General features: G+C 32.9%; 1 protein-coding gene across 2 annotated transcripts; it reads left to right on the forward strand.

The window, feature by feature from the left end:
* Positions 1-352: 352 nt before the first annotated feature.
* Positions 353-14,516, forward strand: LOC115965394 (histone deacetylase 14-like). 2 transcript variants are annotated; one of them, XM_031084602.1, is made up of 10 exons: positions 353-487; positions 2,056-2,085; positions 2,317-2,576; positions 4,103-4,177; positions 5,373-5,474; positions 8,951-9,022; positions 11,240-11,296; positions 11,477-11,728; positions 12,450-12,631; positions 14,020-14,516. In XM_031084602.1, the coding sequence occupies exons 1-10, from the start codon at positions 448-450 to the stop codon at positions 14,318-14,320; spliced, it is 1,371 nt and encodes a 456-aa protein (XP_030940462.1). In that variant the 5' UTR covers positions 353-447; the 3' UTR covers positions 14,321-14,516. The 2 variants fall into 2 exon arrangements, with proteins under 2 accessions (XP_030940462.1, XP_030940463.1); XM_031084603.1 differs by lacking the exon at positions 2,056-2,085.
* Positions 14,517-18,802: the final 4,286 nt, after the last annotated feature.

Raw genomic sequence — 18,802 nt, forward strand, 5'->3', positions numbered from 1 at the left:
TTTTTTTTTTTTTTTTTTTTTTTTTAGCTTCGATGAGTTTGGGTACTTAAAAAAAAAAAAAAGTTGCACCGACTTATAGGTATGGGCCCACAAATAGTGTGAAAAATATTGAGTGATGATACCAAACGGGTGTGAAGAATTGAGTGATGAGTGATGAGTGATGAGTGATGGAAATTGAGTGATCAAAAAAGTGAAGCCAAACAGCCCCTAAATTTTTTATTTTTCACATTTAATCATATAATTTTTTTTACTCTTGAAATTATAGAATTCATTATTATTATTATTATTATTAGTATTTTTGAAAATTTAAGGATTTATTAATTTGTGGTTAAAATGTAATGTTGCCAAAATGTTGAGAGAAAAAGGCTTGACTGAGCGCGCTCACGCACCATCCTAACTCCAAACTGCTCTCTCTCTCTCTCCCCTCTCTCTCTCCCTCTCATCAATATGCATTTCCAAGCATTCCCTCCATTTCCATCTTCTGCAGGTACCTCTCTCTCTCTCTCTTTGACATGCACTTATAAACCACTAGACCTTGTTTCCTTGAATTTATGTATTTCTTTAATAAATAAAAAATCGTTTATCTGGGTCGTAGTATATTATGTATTCATATATGCCTGTTAAATTGATAGCTACGAAATTTGATTTGGGTGTCTTTTAAATTCTTTAATAGTTTGGTGTTTCAGTTGGGTTTTTCATTTTAACATGTTAGTGTTACTTATTGAGTCTTTCTTGAATTGCTGGGTAGTTCTAGTTTATTTTCAAAGTGGACACAAAAATTATTTTTGGTCATTCACTATCTTAGGAGGTGAAAAGTTTTAGAATTTGTCAGTGAGCTCTAGCTCTAGTCACATATATTCCTCTTGTAAGCATAAGGTGGAGGGTGAGGTCATGGGTTCATTCAAGAACCATTGTAACTTACAAATAAATATTTTTTTTGATGTTTGATAGTTACGATGGGGGATGGGGGATTTGAAGTCTAGAAGTCTCTGTTGAAAACATTAAGAGGTGTCAGTTGAGTTACAAAGTTCTTGGCTAACTTGCCAATAAAAAGATATTGCACTTTGATACGCTTTTGTGATGTAGGAAAGTAAGGAGTACTGAAGTGAGCTATTATGCTGAATCTTTTGATGGACCAACTTTAGAAATTTAGCACTAATTGAGGTTTCTTGGAGGGGTTTTTTTGTTTAAGGAATTTTAGGATGATTATATTGTAAAATGGATCGAAATTTGATAAGTACAACAACAACAACAACAACCAAACCTTAATCCTAAAACTTTGGGGTCGGCTATGAATCCTCAACAGACTAATCAAGGTTGGCCACATACCAAAAGATTTTGAAGGAAATTGACCCTTAGTATTGCGTTTTAAGTTTTTCCTTTTAGTTGTTTGCTGTTTATTTTGTTTATTGCTTTTCCTTGTGTTCACCATCATGAACACCTTGTATTGGCTTTTGTCTATTTTTTAGTTTGTTTTAATAATATTATTATTACCTATCAAAAAAAAAAAATTCTGATAGGATTATTGGTTTAAAATCTTTTTCCTAAACGGACTAAGATTTAAAAAAAAAAAAAAACCCTTACTAAACCAAGTAGAAACTACTAGAATGAAATAGAATTGGGTTGCAAAACAACTGGCATGAGCTGGCTTAGTTGGTGCCCATCTGGAATTGTGGTGGGATGTATAGTTTTAGGCTTTTAGCTATAAATATTTTCCAAAAATATTTTTTACTAAAATGCTGTTAGAATTTAGTAAAATACAGTTATAATGTGTTTTTAAAGTTGTTACATTGGTTTAGTAATCAAATTGATAAAGAGCTTTCAGAAGTGAGATATAACAAAAGAGAAGATTATAAAGTTCTTTGTATTTTAGAATTCTTTGCAATTAAAAAAAAGGAAGAATCAAGTCTCATTGAACAATAACTTTATCATCTCAGAAACATTTGCTTTAGTCTATCTAATTGGAGCTCCACCTACCAAATGAACCACATTAAATATAAATATATTGGTTCCCTAACTGCTTTAGTACTGCTTTTCCCTCATGTTATGCTCCAGCTCTCAAGCAACTCCAAGCCTCCATAACAGGTTAGAGCTGTTAATGTTTGCTTGTTGAGTAACTGCCCTAAAGAAGAGATTTACAGATATCCAGAATCAATTTCTCTGTACTTTAACATAGATATGACTTATGCTCATATTTGGCTTGCTAGGTTCACCATATTGTAACTGTCTTGATTGATATATAATACTTTTGTAAAATCCTAGAAATGCGGTCTGGCCTCTGGTGTTTTTAAGATCAAATAATTGTGTTTGTGTTAGGGAATGTGTTATTTTTTGTGCGGCATCATCTATACAAGTGGAAAAGTTATATTAGAATTGACATGGATGGGAAATTTGTGGGGGGTCAATTTTCCCCAAAGAAATTGAGAGGAGGAAGGAGATGTTTCTCAAGAAGTATTGGAGGATCTGCCATTTCTTGTTCAAATAGTATGGGGAGGGATCTGTATGTTCCTTCTAATGAAAAGATCACTAATGCAAGGCTGATTTATGCTGTTGCTCCTGCCATGGGTCACAACCAGGTTATTTAGCTGACTAGTTCATTTTATACTCTTAAAATGTCATGAGTTTTGTTTATGCTTATTAAGAGGTCCTCAGTATGGATTTCTGGGGCTAATTGTCTCAGTTGCAATTTTCAAACATGGGGATTATTTTGATGGTCTAGTTTTGATATATAACATACATAATTCCTGGTTTCCCGACTTTATAGAGCAATCATTTTGAATAATGTAAAATGACTTCAAATTTGTATCATACCTTAAGATGCTGGATAATATCATAAGAGGAAAAGATCTGGTTGATATATATGGTTATATTTTTGTTTGTTAATATAATTCTTGGGTCATGAATATATATGATCTGATTTTGAGTTCTTTCTGTGCTGAAGTTGGCTTATAAACATTAAAATATGAAAGGACTTATTTTTGTTATTATTTGGTGGGCTATTATTTTAACTGACTAATACTTATAAAAAAATATATTTTAACTGACTAATAAAGATAACGTATAGGTAGTTTGAATTGGCAATTATGTCACAAGAATTTCTGGAAAGTACCTTATTCTACATACTCCTTTAAGAAACTATTTAGCTGCTGAGGTTATTTTAGTTATCCTATAGTTTATTTGTAAAATGTTTATAAGTAGACAAGTGCTCCTCTTTCTCCATCATATACTACCTTCAAACGGCCCCCTTATGCAGTTTTTTTGAAATTTGAATTATCTTTAAGTCCTCAGTCCTCTAATATTTGTTATAAATCACTTTGTGAAATTAGATGATTTTTTTCGTCATTTCCGAAGTTACATAATGCCTTTTCTAGTTGACAATAGACTTGATCATCTCTTATTGGTTGATCCATCACACCCTTGCTGATCCAATGGCTGAAAAAAGTATTTTTTCATCTGAGCACCATTTCACATAAAGTTCCTTTTCCTGCTACAACTGGATGGTTGGAACACTGTACTCAGGGTTCCAAACTTCCAGTGAGTGACTATAAATGATTAAATCATTGAGTTTTTCAACTACCTACTGGTCAAGGTAAAGGTTTGAGTTATTAGTTTTAGTGTGGAATAGGACTTGAATTAGGACTATGTGTGTAGATTATGGACTCTCCAGTCTCCACTCCATGATGAAAGATCTTTCAAATAGTATCAGCATTGAAAGAATTTAATTAGAATAGAGTGTTATATCCTTATTTGTACTTCTTTAAAGGTGAAAAATTAGGATGTAGAAAGGAATAGAGGAAAAAAATAATACATTTGTCTTTCAAGCTAATCAATCACTTCAATTGGTAATCAGAAATTCCATATTTTTGTTCTTCATTTTTTATTATTCTTTTTAGTGTGCAAGAGAACAGAGGAGGGAAGAGATCTTTTGATTAAATGGCTCTCAAGATATCCATCACTTCATTTACTAATCAGAAATTACATTTTTAATCTATGATTTTTTTAGCATACCAAGTGTATTCCCTGTTATTTTCAGTCATTGTCTTACTAATGTGTTTGAAGTTGTGTAAATGCCATTAATTTCTGGATTTATTGCTGTGTACAGGAGTCCCATCCAGAATCTAATTTTAGACTTCCTGCAATTGTTAATGCTCTTGAAAAGATGGAATTGACTCCAAAGGTATTAAATGAAATGTACAATATGCTTCATTCTTTATTGTTGAGACTCTTATTCTGCACGAAATTTGATATTTTCCTTGTTAATAACCCCAAAAAGGGTAGCACAAATGGCTGTGAACCACCCCTCATGAATTGGATATCACTGGTTTAAATTTCCCATTCCCCCCTTTCCCTTTAAGGCCAAAACTTATAAAACAAATCCCTATGTTTGAGTCTAATACTTGAATTTTTTTTCTTCATTTTTCTTGTTTTAACAATTCTCTCTTGGTATTACAAACTGCTACAAGCAAGATTATATTTTCGGAATGAAATGGTAGCATTGAACAACTGGTGCCCCAAATCATTAGCAACCAAGATGAAAAGAAAATGTAGAAAGTTTTTAGGATTACATATAATTTCTGGAGAACTTTTAGCTCAAGGAGTTACCTATAACACGATGATGCTGATTACACTAGTAGTAGTAGTTGCAGTATTAGGGTTTGCCACTAATGCTCCATCTATTTTGACTGAAAACATTTTCTTGAAAATGAAGTATTTTCTAGAAAATACTTTTAGGAAACTGACCTTGAAAATGAGCAAAAAAACATATTTTTAATTGGTTCACATGGAAATCATTAATATTGCTTGTAATTTCAAATAATTATATGAAAAAATATTTCATTCACAAAAACTGAAAAAAAAAAAACACTCTAGGATCCAGCTCCAAGCAAGAGAAAACAAAATCTAGGAATTAGTACATAGAGTTGCCTGGAATCAGCACCAAGCTATTGAAGGAAAAACTGCAACAATAAATTTTACCACTCAACCTAACTATCACCATTGGAGTACAATAGTGTGCTTATATAAACTAGTATGACTTAAGCCTAATTCTAATCGACTTAGGAAAGCCCAATTATTGAATTATAAAAGTACCCTTGAATTTAGGAAATTAAATAAATACTAATAGTCAAATTAACTAGTAAGAGTATAAGACCTATAATAAAATTCAATGTAAATCTTAAAAAATACAATTGACCTCTTAAATTACATAAAATAAAATTGTCTTGCACTCCCTGCACCAAACTTCCATTGTGTGACCCATATGACTAGAAAAATGCCTAATCCTTTTTTAAATTGAGATTAGATAATTATTTTGATATTATGAATAAGAAAATTTTATTGTTCCAATTTGCTTAATCATTTTTTCCTTTATATAGATCCGTGGCTCAGAGATCATTGAACTTCACAATTTCAAGCCTGCTTCAGTAGATGACATTGCAAGTGTTCATGCAAGAGCCTATGTATTAGGCCTTGAGAAGGTAGCCTCAAAATTAACTATTGTAGTTTTTCTTCTTGTGTTTGGTGTTCATTGCGTCAGATCATAATAAGTGCTAAAAACTAGCTGAAAGTTATATGGTTACAAGGAATGGAAGCATGTGGCTAGTGCCATTTGTTTTTTGTTGTTTGTATATGTGTAGCTTCCAATGTTTTATTTATTTTTTACTTTCATACTTTTTTCATGAGAATGTTGAATCTTGTATATATTGGTATGCGGTTTTGGAATTTGTGAAAGAAGTTTGTTTTACTTCAGCAGATTCGTATACCATTGCTTTAGAGACAGGATATTTTCTTAGCTAAAAAGCACAGGCATGCCTTGTTGAGGTCTCAGTAGTAAATGTAGATCTTGCCAGGCTAAATCCACCTCTAGAAACATTTTTTAAGAAGGTTCTGTTTTACACAACATGGCCAGGCTAAATCCGTTTGAGGTTCTGGACCCCTAATTGATTGGCTGGATGAGAGTTCGTATATTAGGAAACTAGCTTTTTCTGACTGGGACAAGTGGGCTCCTTATAGTTCTATTTTGGGGTGTAACATTGTGGTTTTTACCTCAACTGTACGAGAGAAGTTTTAGAGGCATCTTTCATTCACATCGACTTGGGTTTTTCCGGACCATACTTTGATCTGCCTCTTCCTTGATCTGGAATTCCCAGCAAATCCTTGTCACCTCAAATCCTTTCACTCCAGATTATTAACACCTGATTAAATCTGTCAAGAACGAGGTGATGACTACAGGAAGCAGCTTACTGCAGTCCCTGGGCATGCCGACAAGGCTTAGAAACTGGGTTGCCTATATGCTTTAAGTGGATGGAATTTACTCATTGGATGCATAGTCTTCATCTCATTTAGAAGTAGAGACTACTATAGAGAGTGGTTGACTACTTATATAAATCATTAGTACAAGACTGGGAGCTAGAGTCAGTTGTGTCTTTCATGGATCTACTTTATTTTGGAGTATGGAGGGGAGGTAGCATGGATAGATTGTGTTGGAAACCTTCATCCTAGGGGGTTTTTGAAGTTCAAACTTACTACAGGATGTGTTTGGTTGGTGTGAAAACCGGGTGGATAGAAAATGGATAATGAGTGTGGTTGGGAGGGGAGGGGGGAGAAAATTGTGGGGCCTGGCAGTTTTTTCTCCCGGACCACCAAAATTCAATCCCCACAAAATGGAGAGAAAATAGGAGAGAAGAGAGGGGGCTGATGGTATTTACCATTCTGCTCCCCACTGTTTTCAAATTGTTTCTCCTTTTTGTTCCCCCACTTTTAAGTTAATGTTTGGCATGCATTTTTTATACCCCAATCCATCTTTTTTTCCTAGTGAAATATTTATATATAAAAATACATAATAGGGGCATGAGAGTAAATTTTGACAAACAATATTTTCTATCCTCTCATTTTTCTTCTCAACCAAACAAAAAAGTTTTCCATTCCTCCACTTTTCGACCCCCCAAACCTAACACCATGAGGGAAAACTAAAATCTCTTCTATTTTTCCACTTTTCTATCCTCTCCTGATTTTCTATCTTACAACTTTTCCATCTCTCCAACTAAACGGATCTTTGACAAAACTAAGTAATAGAGAAAGTAGAACTATCAAGTAAATCCAACAAAGAAGTAAAATTGAGAACACCCAAAGCATTTTTCCACCCAAGCAAAGTCTGAAAGAAGAACAAGATCAAGTCATGAGTTGATTTTTCAGTTCCTTCAAAGATTCGAGAATTCCTTTCTAGCCAAAAGCTCTACATTAGACAATGAGGGATCATATTCCAAACTGCCCCATTTCTATGCTGGTTAAATTTGCCCGACCAACAGGCTAGAAGCTCCACCACACCACTAGGCATAACCCAAGCTACCCCAAAAGTGAAAACAACTTGCTCCATAAGTCTCTGGCAAGAGAACAATGTAAGATTAAGTCTCTGGCAAGAGAATAGTGTAAGAGTAAGTGATTACCGGCCTCCCTGTCCCTCTTACACATAGAACACCAATCAATAACAAAGAGCCAATGCTTCCATAAATTATCATTAATTGACATACGACCCAACGTCGGCATCTATATAAAGAAACTGATCTTTGTTGGCACTTTTGATTTCCATGCAGTTTTCCAAGGAAAAGACATGTGAAGAAGGTAGCAAGAATTTATTTATGCTTTTCCTCAGCACACGCCCTATGTACTTTGGTCTTTGTATCTGATATGTCTTATCAATGAAGTTTTATTACTTATAAAAAAAATGTTTATTTATTTATTATAAATAATGGAGTTGTATTAATCAAAAACCAGGTACACTAGGGGTGTACATGGGTAGCAGTACATCAAACTCTTAAATTACAAAGATCAAGCATTTCTAAAAAATTATAACATGGAAAAAGATTAAAAACCGAACTCCAATCCAGCAAGGTGTGGAGAAGGAGAGATTTAATTTCCGGAATAGATTGTTCCTTCACCTCAAAACATCTTGAGTTCTGTTCTTGCCAAATACACCATAAGACACAATGTGGTACGACCCTCCATAAATTTATGCTTCGATGTCTACTGGAGGAACCTTGTGAACTCGAAAATAAATCAGTAACACTTCACAACATAACCCATAGAAGACCAAACAGAGCCCACACCATAAACCATAACTCAGAAGCAATAGGACAATGAAGAAGAAGACGATTCACTGATTCCCCACTCTTTTTACACATATAGCACCTATCTACAACTTATCAAAAAAAAAAAAAAAAGTTGAAATGTAAAAGTATGACATTGACCTCACTAATGCATAAATCTTTATCCACAAATACCATTGCGAACCAAGATCCATAATATTGAAAACAAAAATGAGAATGACAGTCTGAAGGAGAATCATAGGTAAGGCAAATTGATATATAGGTACAAATGGGTGGCACCCTCCCCCTTCTCCACCCTTTTTGACATATACAGCTAATGTGAGAAGCATAAGAATTTAGATTGAGGGAATGATTTAAATATGACTTGATACCTTAATATGCAGGTCCTTTGAGAAAAAATATAAAGAGTACCACAAATTAGTACGTGATCCCACTCTTTGGCTTTGCTTGCAATTTTTTTGCTTCCTTCTTCTTCTTCTTCTTCTTTTATTTATTTATTTATTTATTTATTTTTAATTTTTTAATTTCTTTTTATATATATCTGGTTTGTGATGACTGATGCTAGAGACTTAGCAATAAGTTTTGAACTCAATGCAATGGCAAGTTTAGGATGTGTTGCATGTAGGGTTTATACCTTCAAGATGCTATAATACATTTGGAGGGATATGTATGTGCATATCCTTATTAGTCAGTCAATGTGTTGGTGACTTTTTGAGGTTTCAAGTATCCATTTTCCTTGAATGGTTAATTTTTTTACATTATGCTGGTGTTTGTTTTCAATATTATATACTTTTATTGTTCTTAGTCTTGCATGGAACCAATCAGGCTTATTTGGTTTATTTTTATAGGCAATGGATCAGGCTTCACAAGAGGGTATTATATTTATTGATGGTTCTGGGCCAACATATGCTACTTCCACGGTAAGTTCAACACTTTAGATCAATCTGCTTTATTTCTTGAGCTTGTGGATATTTACAGACACTCATTTTGTTTAAAGTATTAAAAGTCATTTGCTTCTAGATATTTTTCACTGGACTTGTCATAATCGATGCCTATAATATCTTTGCATCATCAAATCAGATTAATTAATTGATAGTTACATGAGCAAATCAATATAACTATCAAGATAAGGTAAGAAAAGGGATAACTATTAGAAAAATTAAAATGATGATCTCTTGAAATCAGTTTATTTGAAACTTGGTCCTAATTTTTTATTTTTCAACTGGATTCTACTATGAGCTCTTCTGATATGGAGGAGCATTTTCATTACAGTAGAGAGAGATGTGTGTGTTTGTGTGTGTGTGTGTGTGTGTGTGAGAGAGAGAGAGAGAGAGAGAGAGAGAGAGAGAGAGAGAGAGAGAAGTGGCATCTCCAGCGTAATGGTTAACTTGCATATCACATCTGTGAACCTTTTTTTATTAGAATCGCTGTTACTTGGTTTTTTTACCTTTGTCTTTTTACACACAGAGAGAGAGAGAGAGAGAGAGAGAGAGATCAAATGCAATATAGGTGGAGCTTGATTTATTGTGTTGGTTATGCCGGGAGTTCAGGGGCTGGCAGCTCACCTTGAATTGAACATTGATGTCTGTATAATTATTGGAGTTATCTCTTTAGATGCTCTAGGCCTTTTTATTGTAATTTCCCATGGGTGTAGACTAAATAATAGGGCGGTATATTCTAATGATCTTCGTAACTCCTGTTATAGCTCCATCATAATAAAATTGCAGCAACCCCATGGACATGGCCTTACTTTTTGGGTGAACCATGTAAATCTGTGCATTTGTTGATCTTTTCTTGATGGAATCATGGAAGATTAATATGCTATTACTTTGCAAATTCGCCTATTCAAGAATTATTTTATTGGTTCCTCGTGTGAGGTCCAATTGAAGTGAAAGTCATGCCCTTTTATTGGTCTAAGTATGAGTCTTTTACGGTCAAAACAGTTTTTAATTTGGGTTTTTTATTTTATTAGTTATGGTCTCTTCTAAAAATAAAATAAAAAATAAAAATTTATTAGTTATGGTCAGTTTTATATTGAGGGGCAAATCTGTAATTTCTGCGAATTAAGGGTATTTTGGTAATTTAGTTGAGTATAGAATCTTCTGAGGTACTCTTAAGTATCTTAGGTTTATTTAATTTGGGTCCAAGTTAGTATTTATTAGGCTTTATTAGTAGTCATAATACTAGTAGGAATCCTAATACTACTAGTACAAGAAAGAGTCAAGTAAGAGTCTTTATATATATTGTGCTCAATATATTCAAACAAAATAGAATGAGTTGATAATAAAATTGAGTGTTTTGAGTAATAGGCTTGTTGGCCTTTGTTGTTTCTTTCACCTTCTCATTTCTCTTTATTTTCTCTTCTTTCTTTCCAAGGTTACTGTTCTCAGGTATTGCATTCCATGGATCTGGGTTAGGTTTCTTGTTTCCTAACAAGATCAGTGATAGTGGTCTTCTCATTGGGAAGGTGTACATTAGATGAGTTAGCAGAAGTGATTGTATTGAAATTGTATATCATGACTATTTTTGGAAGTCCAAGCCTTCAAAAAATCAATTGCAGACTCCTCTCATATTTTGTGAAATGTCTATGAGCTTTATGGGCGGATTCAATGACACTTAAATTTCATATTAGTATGCTTAATGTAGGTATATTCACATTGATAACTTTTTCAGATCAAAAGAAATTCTTGCAGTTCGAAAATTTCATTGAAATTTGGGTACTTTGGATAACTGTCTTAGTATGCTCCAATGGAAATATATTCAGCTGATGAAAAGAACCGCACATACTGTTAAACCTTTGCAAAGAAAGGGTTCATATGTGACCCAGAAAACATTTTTTTTTATTCCGGCATTCGAATTGAGAACATTTTTAATGTCAATGTTTCTACAACTAGTTGAGTCATGTATTTATTAGTTTAACTGACTGGTAAAGAAAGGTTTTCCAGTTGATCTGAATGTAAATATGGGGCATGTCTCTCATTTTTATTGTCCTTTTATTGAATTTGAAATGTGATATCAATGCTTTTATGTGATTTTTATCTTACCATATAGTGTATGTTTGAGTTGGATCTTGGCACTTCAATTTGCAAGCTATATCTTGTAGTTCCACTCTTTCTTATCATGGTATATTGATGCAGACATTTCATGAGTCACTAGTTGCAGCTGGAGCAGGAATCACCTTAGTTGATTCAGTGGTGATGTCTCGACCTGGCACGTCAGTCTCTTATGATTATTCTTATTTGTTATATTTTGTGTGCTGTGCTGAAACAATTTCATTTCTTTTTTTGACACCGCTAAATGGTCATAATTGCACTGAAGATGGTAGAAGTAGATTCTAGTTTATATTATCCAACATTTTCTATTTTGTATTTCAGGTTGCAGCATCAAAAAATTGCCTGGATCCACCTGTGGGCTTTGCTTTGATAAGACCTCCAGGACATCATGCTATTCCAAAGGGGCCTATGGGGTTCTGTGTTTTCGGAAATCTGGCCATTGCAGCTCATTATGCCCAACGTGTACATGGGTTGAAGCGTGTGTTTATCATTGATTTTGATGTTCACCATGGAAATGGGACAAATGACGCTTTTTATGATGATCCAGATATATTTTTCCTCTCAACTCACCAAGTAAGCATTAATTTGGTCCAGACCTGTCTTATATGTTTTACTTTGCAATTTAGTCACAAACTTTTTATCCTGCTTAATATTCAAGGCCTTAATCTCTCTCATCAATTATATGAATTTTATCTCCTCCCGCATTTAAAGAATGTTAGATATGACTTGAAGTATGAATATACATACATGCATACTTATGTGTATGAGGGATCATTGTCTGGTACTCTATAGCAATGGTAAAGTCTTGGTTTGTCAAGTGCAAATGTGTTAGAAAAGGACCATATCTAAGCCACCTCTTCTAGGACCTTATTTAGGTGGAACCAAATGCTGTCACTAAGTAATGACCCATATATATGTATGTATGTATGTATGTATGTGTGTATGTATAGGTGAGAATCAGGAATTCAGTGTCAAGTTCTTGTTTGACCTATATTGAAAAGGAACATACCTGCACTTTTCAAATTATTTTAAAAAAAATATTTTTATGTGGTGGAGGCAAGATGATGTGCAATTGTATGTGATCTTATGGTGTATTCTAGCTGTTGTAGTGTCTAGAATCTAGATGCCAATAAGTATGCGTAATAGATGTTCTATTATCAATAGTCCATTATCTTTTTTTTTTAATTTCTGGATTTGTCTGGTATTACTGTTTTTGATCACTGCATGAATGTTCATCTTTGAAGTTCATTTTGCAGCAACCAATCTAATGCTATTTAGTCTTCTTTTGAAATAGGATGGAAGCTACCCTGGTACTGGTAAAGTTGATGAGGTAGGTCATGGAGATGGTGAAGGAACAACATTAAATTTGCCTCTACCTGGAGGATCAGGTGATATTGCCATGACAACTGTGTTTGATGAAGTTATTGTACCCTGTGCCCAAAGATTTAAGCCGGATATAATTCTTGTTTCTGCTGGGTGAGTATCCCATTTCTATAAATGGCATTGCATACATGCTTCCCATGAAAAACAACGTTTGCTGAAGCTTCACTGTGCAATTTATTTCTGTCTCTGGTGTAGAGTTGTAGAATTCTATTTGTAAGTCTGAATATCTTAATTATTTCATAGATTGTAAAATAAAATCACATGTAGGTATATATAGGACTAGGAGTAATCCCAAGTGAGGCTTCTATGGGTAGAGCTAGAATTTTTATTGGAAGAGAGAGAGAGAGAGAAAAAAGGGGAGGGGGTTGTATGTAAATAGCAACAAATCATTACCCAGCTTATAATTACAATGTATGGATGCAATATTAAGAATACTAACCATGACATAATATACTGAGAATACTATACTAATTAAGAAAAGGTTAAAGGAAAATGATTTTACCATGACTGAATAGAGCTTTTAAATATAAGTTGTCTTTCATGAAGAAGGATGAAAATAATGAAATTGGAAAGTTATTTTATAAGGGTTGCAGCTCAGTTGTTGTATGGGGTCATCCAATTCCAAGTTGTATGGTTTTGTTGCATTTGCAATTTAACTGCAAATTTTTCTTTCAATAACAGTAAGTACATCGGTCATTTATTAGCTTATTTTTCAAAATATAGCATTTTCTTTCCTTGTTCTTTCTTTTTGAGTTTGCTATTTTTGGGAGGGAGAAATGAATGCAAGGGTTCAACATGGACAGACATTTTAGTGTTTCTCTAGTATTGAAATTTGAATTTGAATTAATCAAATTAACAGACTTATCTATCACATGATTTCAATAATTTAGATATTACTTCATATGTAAACAAAATTTTGAATATTTAGCCAGAAGGGACAACATCATCTGCTGCCAAATGAAACTATGGCATAAAGACATCCTCTATGGGACCAAGGGCAATTCTGCCTCCCACCCCTGGATTTAGATTGCCTTCATCTTTAAGTAGCTTAAAAAAATTATCATTGTCAATCTAGTCATTCACCCACTTGCATCTCTCTCTCTCTCTCTCTCTCTCTCTCTCTCTCTCTCAGTAGCCTAAAAAAAATTATCATTGTCAATCTAGTCATTCAAATGTAAAGAAACGTTTTATATTTAACTTTCATAGTCTTTGACCTTAAGATAGGCTCCTGTCAATATTTGGTAATGCTTCCAAATTTCAACAAGAAGCGGCAACATCATCTGCTGCCAAATGACTATGGCACAAAGACATCCTCTATGGGTCTGAAGGCAATTCTGCCCCTGCCCCTGGGTTTAGATTGTCTTGATCTTTAAGTAGCTTATAACAAATTATTATTGCCAATCTAGTCATTCACCCACTTGCATATCTCTCTCTCTCTCTCTCTCTCTCATACTTTCATATCTTGCAAATGAATGTGTTAGGTATGATGGTCATGTATTGGATCCACTAGCCAGTCTACAGTTCACAACGGGAACATACTACATGCTAGCGTCCAATATTAAACAACTTGCTAAAGATCTATGTGGGGGTCGATGTGTGTTTTTCTTAGAAGGGGGATACAATCTCGATTCTCTTTCATACTCAGTGGCAGATTCATTTTGTGCTTTTCTTGGGGAGAGGAGTTTGGCATCTGAGTTTGACAACCCTGCCATTTTGTATGATGAACCATCAACCAAGGTTAAGCAAGTAATTCAGAGGGTGAAGCACATACATTCCCTGTGAAGATGTCCAAACTTATAGTTGTATGTAGCAGTAAGTTTTAAGTAGTTCACCTGATTCCATGTACATTTGGAAGTTTTTTATATGCCTAACTCCTATAGAAATGTCATATGTCCCACTTCAACACTAACTTGGTTTTCCAATTAAAAAAAACGTATAGTATGGTTAAGAATTTATGAGTTAAAGTACTTTGTCCAAATATGTAGGACTTTCAAAGTCTCTTTCTTCCTCACATCTTTGATGTCACTATGTGTTGCTTGTAAGCTAGAGTTTTGTTGGGTATTTTCGGCCTTTGGACCCTTCTTGAACTTTCGGAATTCACAAAATAATTTGTCCCAAAAATATTAAATAGTGGTAAAGCTTATCCTTCTCATCGAATTAATTTGTGTCATTTAGATGTTTAAAACCATAAGGGGTGTCCAACTAATTAGGAGGTGCATGAAAAACTATAAAATTAGTTTAGTATGACCCTAAAATAAAAATTACTTTCATTTTGAACTATTTCTGGTTTGTGTAAAATTTTCAGTAATCGATGGATGGTAAATATATGAAGAATAGAAAGTAAAAAAGATGGATGGTAAATATATGAAGAATAGAAAAGTAAGAGGAAAGAAAAGATAATCGCTTTACTTTTGTGCGTTTGGAAAAGAAATAGAAAAATTGGAAGAATATAGAAACTTAATAGGGTCAATTACAAAAACTTTTGTGGACTGTTTCTCCATCCCAAAAGTTCAAGAGAATGACACTTTCCTTTGAGATTTGGAGAAAATTAACACATTAACCATTTCGTTAATAACAGAAACAAAATATTTCAAAATTTTGAAAAGTTGGTAAAGTATGTGTGATACTGTAAGAATTGTAAAGGGAAAGAGAGATTACTAGAGGTAGCTAGATCTATGAACTTGCATGAAGTTGCTATTGGAGGTGCTTTTTCATTTTTAGAAGTTTGATGAGAAAGAACAATAATATTTAACCTAAAAAGTTTTTACTAATCATGGTTAGTCCTTTCTTCATCAGTGCTACTAGAGTTTGTAAGAACCTACCTCATCATGGTCTTCATAAATGTGGTCCCTTTGTAGTATGGTGAGGGCTCAACATATATGGGCTTGTTTGGTAATATTGTTCTAGTAACATTATTTGTATTTTTTAGAAATATGTGTGGGTAAAAAAGTGTATAAAAATACATGTAATGTTGTTTAAATACTGAAAACTATTATTTAAGTACATGTACCAAACATCCCTCATATATACTGAAAATTCGAATCAAACGTCCAAGTAAGTTTTCCAACTTATGCCAAAGCTAATTCCAGTAAGTCAAATTCAAATGGAAAAAAAGAAGGAAAATTTGGCTCTAAATATGTTTGCAGCTTTGGGCTCCAATTACCAATAGGAATATGACATGAGTTCCTGTGATGTGCACATGACTCACTTAATCTAAAAAAAGGAGATGCAATCAAGAGTAAAGATATAAATATTTTCTAGGTAATGACACATTTTATTTTTATGAAAGACAATGATACATTCATATAGTTGGTTTAGTTTATTCTTGTTCAACTCTCTTTTTTGTGGGAAATGACGAGAGAAAATTTTCCAAGAATACCAAAAAAATTACAAGTTAAATGGCCACATGCAAGATGTTACTACTCAACCACTCTCTCTATCATGGGGCACAAACTTCTTTTATACTTCAGAAGACCTGTTAGCAAGTCTTCTAAAGTATAAAAGAAGTTTTCAGAAGACCTGTAAACAAGTCTTCTGAAGTATAAAAGAAGTTTGAAGTAAGACCATTTTACTAGCATTAAATTGACTCCATGGCAAAAGTAGAAAAAAACCCACTTGTACTTACAATAATACCATTGAGTCACTGTCAATATATATATAAATATATATATATATATATATATATATCTATGTATATATCATTGAGTCATTTCTTCCTTTTCACTCTCACAATCTGACATTTTTTCATTGCCCCAATTTATTTATTTATTAAAAGCAATAAATAAAAATAACATCCATGTCTTTTAATTTTGTAAAATAAATAAATTTTCTTGAAAATTCGGAACTTGTTGAATAAAATTTGCAATGTCATCTTTCAATTGAAATGTAAGAGAGAGGCTTAATAAGAATCCTTCAAGAAAATTTCAAATCCTGGTTGTCAAGGTGATCAATCCTATGCTAATAAATTGTTTCATCTTGTTTAGGCATTCTGTGAATAACTTCCTCCATCAATATGTTTAGGGTGATAAGTTCTACAATCTTCACTCCTTCTCAATTATCTCTTTCTATCTAAACATAGGGTAAAAATGAAATAGACCATGAAACTTTAATAGGTCCAAACTTGAATAGAAAAACAAAATCGCATATAATTACATCTTTATTCTTTGTAGAATCTGAATCAAACAGTAGACAGTTAATAATAATAATATATAATCTACTTTCATACCATTATCTACTTTCTAGTCACCTACACCTCCACTCTATTACAAGAAGGATCATGGTTTCTATACAAGATTTGAGGAGGATTAGATTATATTATTATCAACTCTATGTTGAACTCCCTTGAAAATAGAACTAATTCACTATTGTAGAAAGCATTGAAAAGAGTTGCATATTCTTTTAACTTTTTATTTTTATTTTTTTATAGAGAAATAAACTCACACACACACACACAAGAAGAAGGACAGGAATTCTAACAAAAAGACATACCACAAAATCCATTCAAAAGTCATGCATATTCTCATAACCTAGTGATTTCATAAAATGACATTTATTTATTTTTCAGGTACAACTCTGAGTTTTGAATTCTGTACCATGCAATTGTGTACTTCCAAAATCCAAGAGTTAAGATATAAATATTTTCTAGGTAATGACACTTTTTTATTTTATTTTATTTTTTAATTTTTTTATGAAAAACAATGACACATTCATATAACTGGTTCAATTTATTCTTGTTCAACTCTCTTTTTCGTGGGAAATGACGAGAGAAATTTCCCAAGAATACCAAAAATATTCCAAGTCAAATGGACACATGCAAGATGTTACTACTCAACCACTCTCTCTATCATGGGGCACAAACTTCTTTTATACTTCAGAAGACCTGTTAACAAGTCTTCTAAAGTATAAAAGAAGTTTTCAGAAGACTTGTTAACAAGTCTTCTGAAGTATAAAAAAAGAAGTAAGACTATTCTACTAGCATTAAATTGACTCCATAGCAAAGCTGGATTAGCCATATAGAATTTTTTTTTTTTTTTTTTTTTTTTTTTTGGGTAAGTAGAAAAAAACCCACTTGTACTTACACTAATACCATTGAGTCACTGTCAAAAATATATATATATATATATATATATATATCATTGAGTCATTTCTTCCTTTTCACTCTCACAATCTGACCTTTTTTCATTGCCCCAATCTATTTATTTATTAAAAGCAATGAATAAAAATAACATCCATGTCTTTTAATTTTGTAAAATAAATAAATTTTCTTGAAAATTCGGAACTTGTTGAATAAAATTTGCAATGTCATCTTTCAATTGAAACGTAAGAGAGATGCTTAATAAGAATCCTTCAAGAAAATTTCAAATCCCGGTTGTCAAGGTGATCAATCCTATGCTAATAAATCATTTCATCTTGTTTAGGCATTCTGTGAATAGCTTCCTCCATCAGTATGTTTAGGGTGATGAGTTCTACAATCTTCGCTCCTTTTCAATTATCTCTTTCTATCTAAACATAGGGTAAAAGTGAAACAAACCATGAAGCTTTAATAGGTCCAAACTTGAATAGAAAAACAAAATCGCATATAACTACATCTTTATTATTTGTAGAATCTGAATCAAACAATAGACAGTTAATAATAATAATATATAATCTACTAACTTTCATACCATTATCTACTTTCTAATCACCTACACCTCCACTCCAGTACAAGAAGGATCTTGGTTTCTATACAAGATCTGAGGAGGATTAGATTATATTATTATCAGCTCTATGTTGAACTCCCTTGAAATTAGAACTAATTCACTATTGTAGAAAGCATTGAAAAGAGTTGCATATTCTTTTAACCTCTCTTTTTTTTTTCTTTTTTTTGAGAAATAAACTCACGCACACACAAGAAGAAGGACAAGAATTTTAACAAAACAACATACCATAAAATCCATTCAAAATCCATGCATATTCTCATAACCTAGTGATTTCAGAAAATGACATTATATATTGAACAATTACCTACCCATATGATTAGTTGATATACTATTACCTTGATACAAACCAATTATTTATTTTTCTGGTGCAACTCTGAATTTTGAATTCTGTACCATGCAATCGTATATTTCCAAAATCCAAATGTTCTGAATGCACAAACAATGAATTAGTTTTATTTCCATGGGAATCCTAGTGCACCCAATTTCTAATGAATTAATTAGTTAATTATCATCAATAAAACTGGTTACCTACTAAGATTGGAAGAAAATTTTAATAAAAGTGGCG

This window comes from Quercus lobata, chromosome 10 (assembly GCF_001633185.2).
Source record: "Quercus lobata isolate SW786 chromosome 10, ValleyOak3.0 Primary Assembly, whole genome shotgun sequence".
Taxonomy (NCBI): domain Eukaryota; kingdom Viridiplantae; phylum Streptophyta; class Magnoliopsida; order Fagales; family Fagaceae; genus Quercus; species Quercus lobata.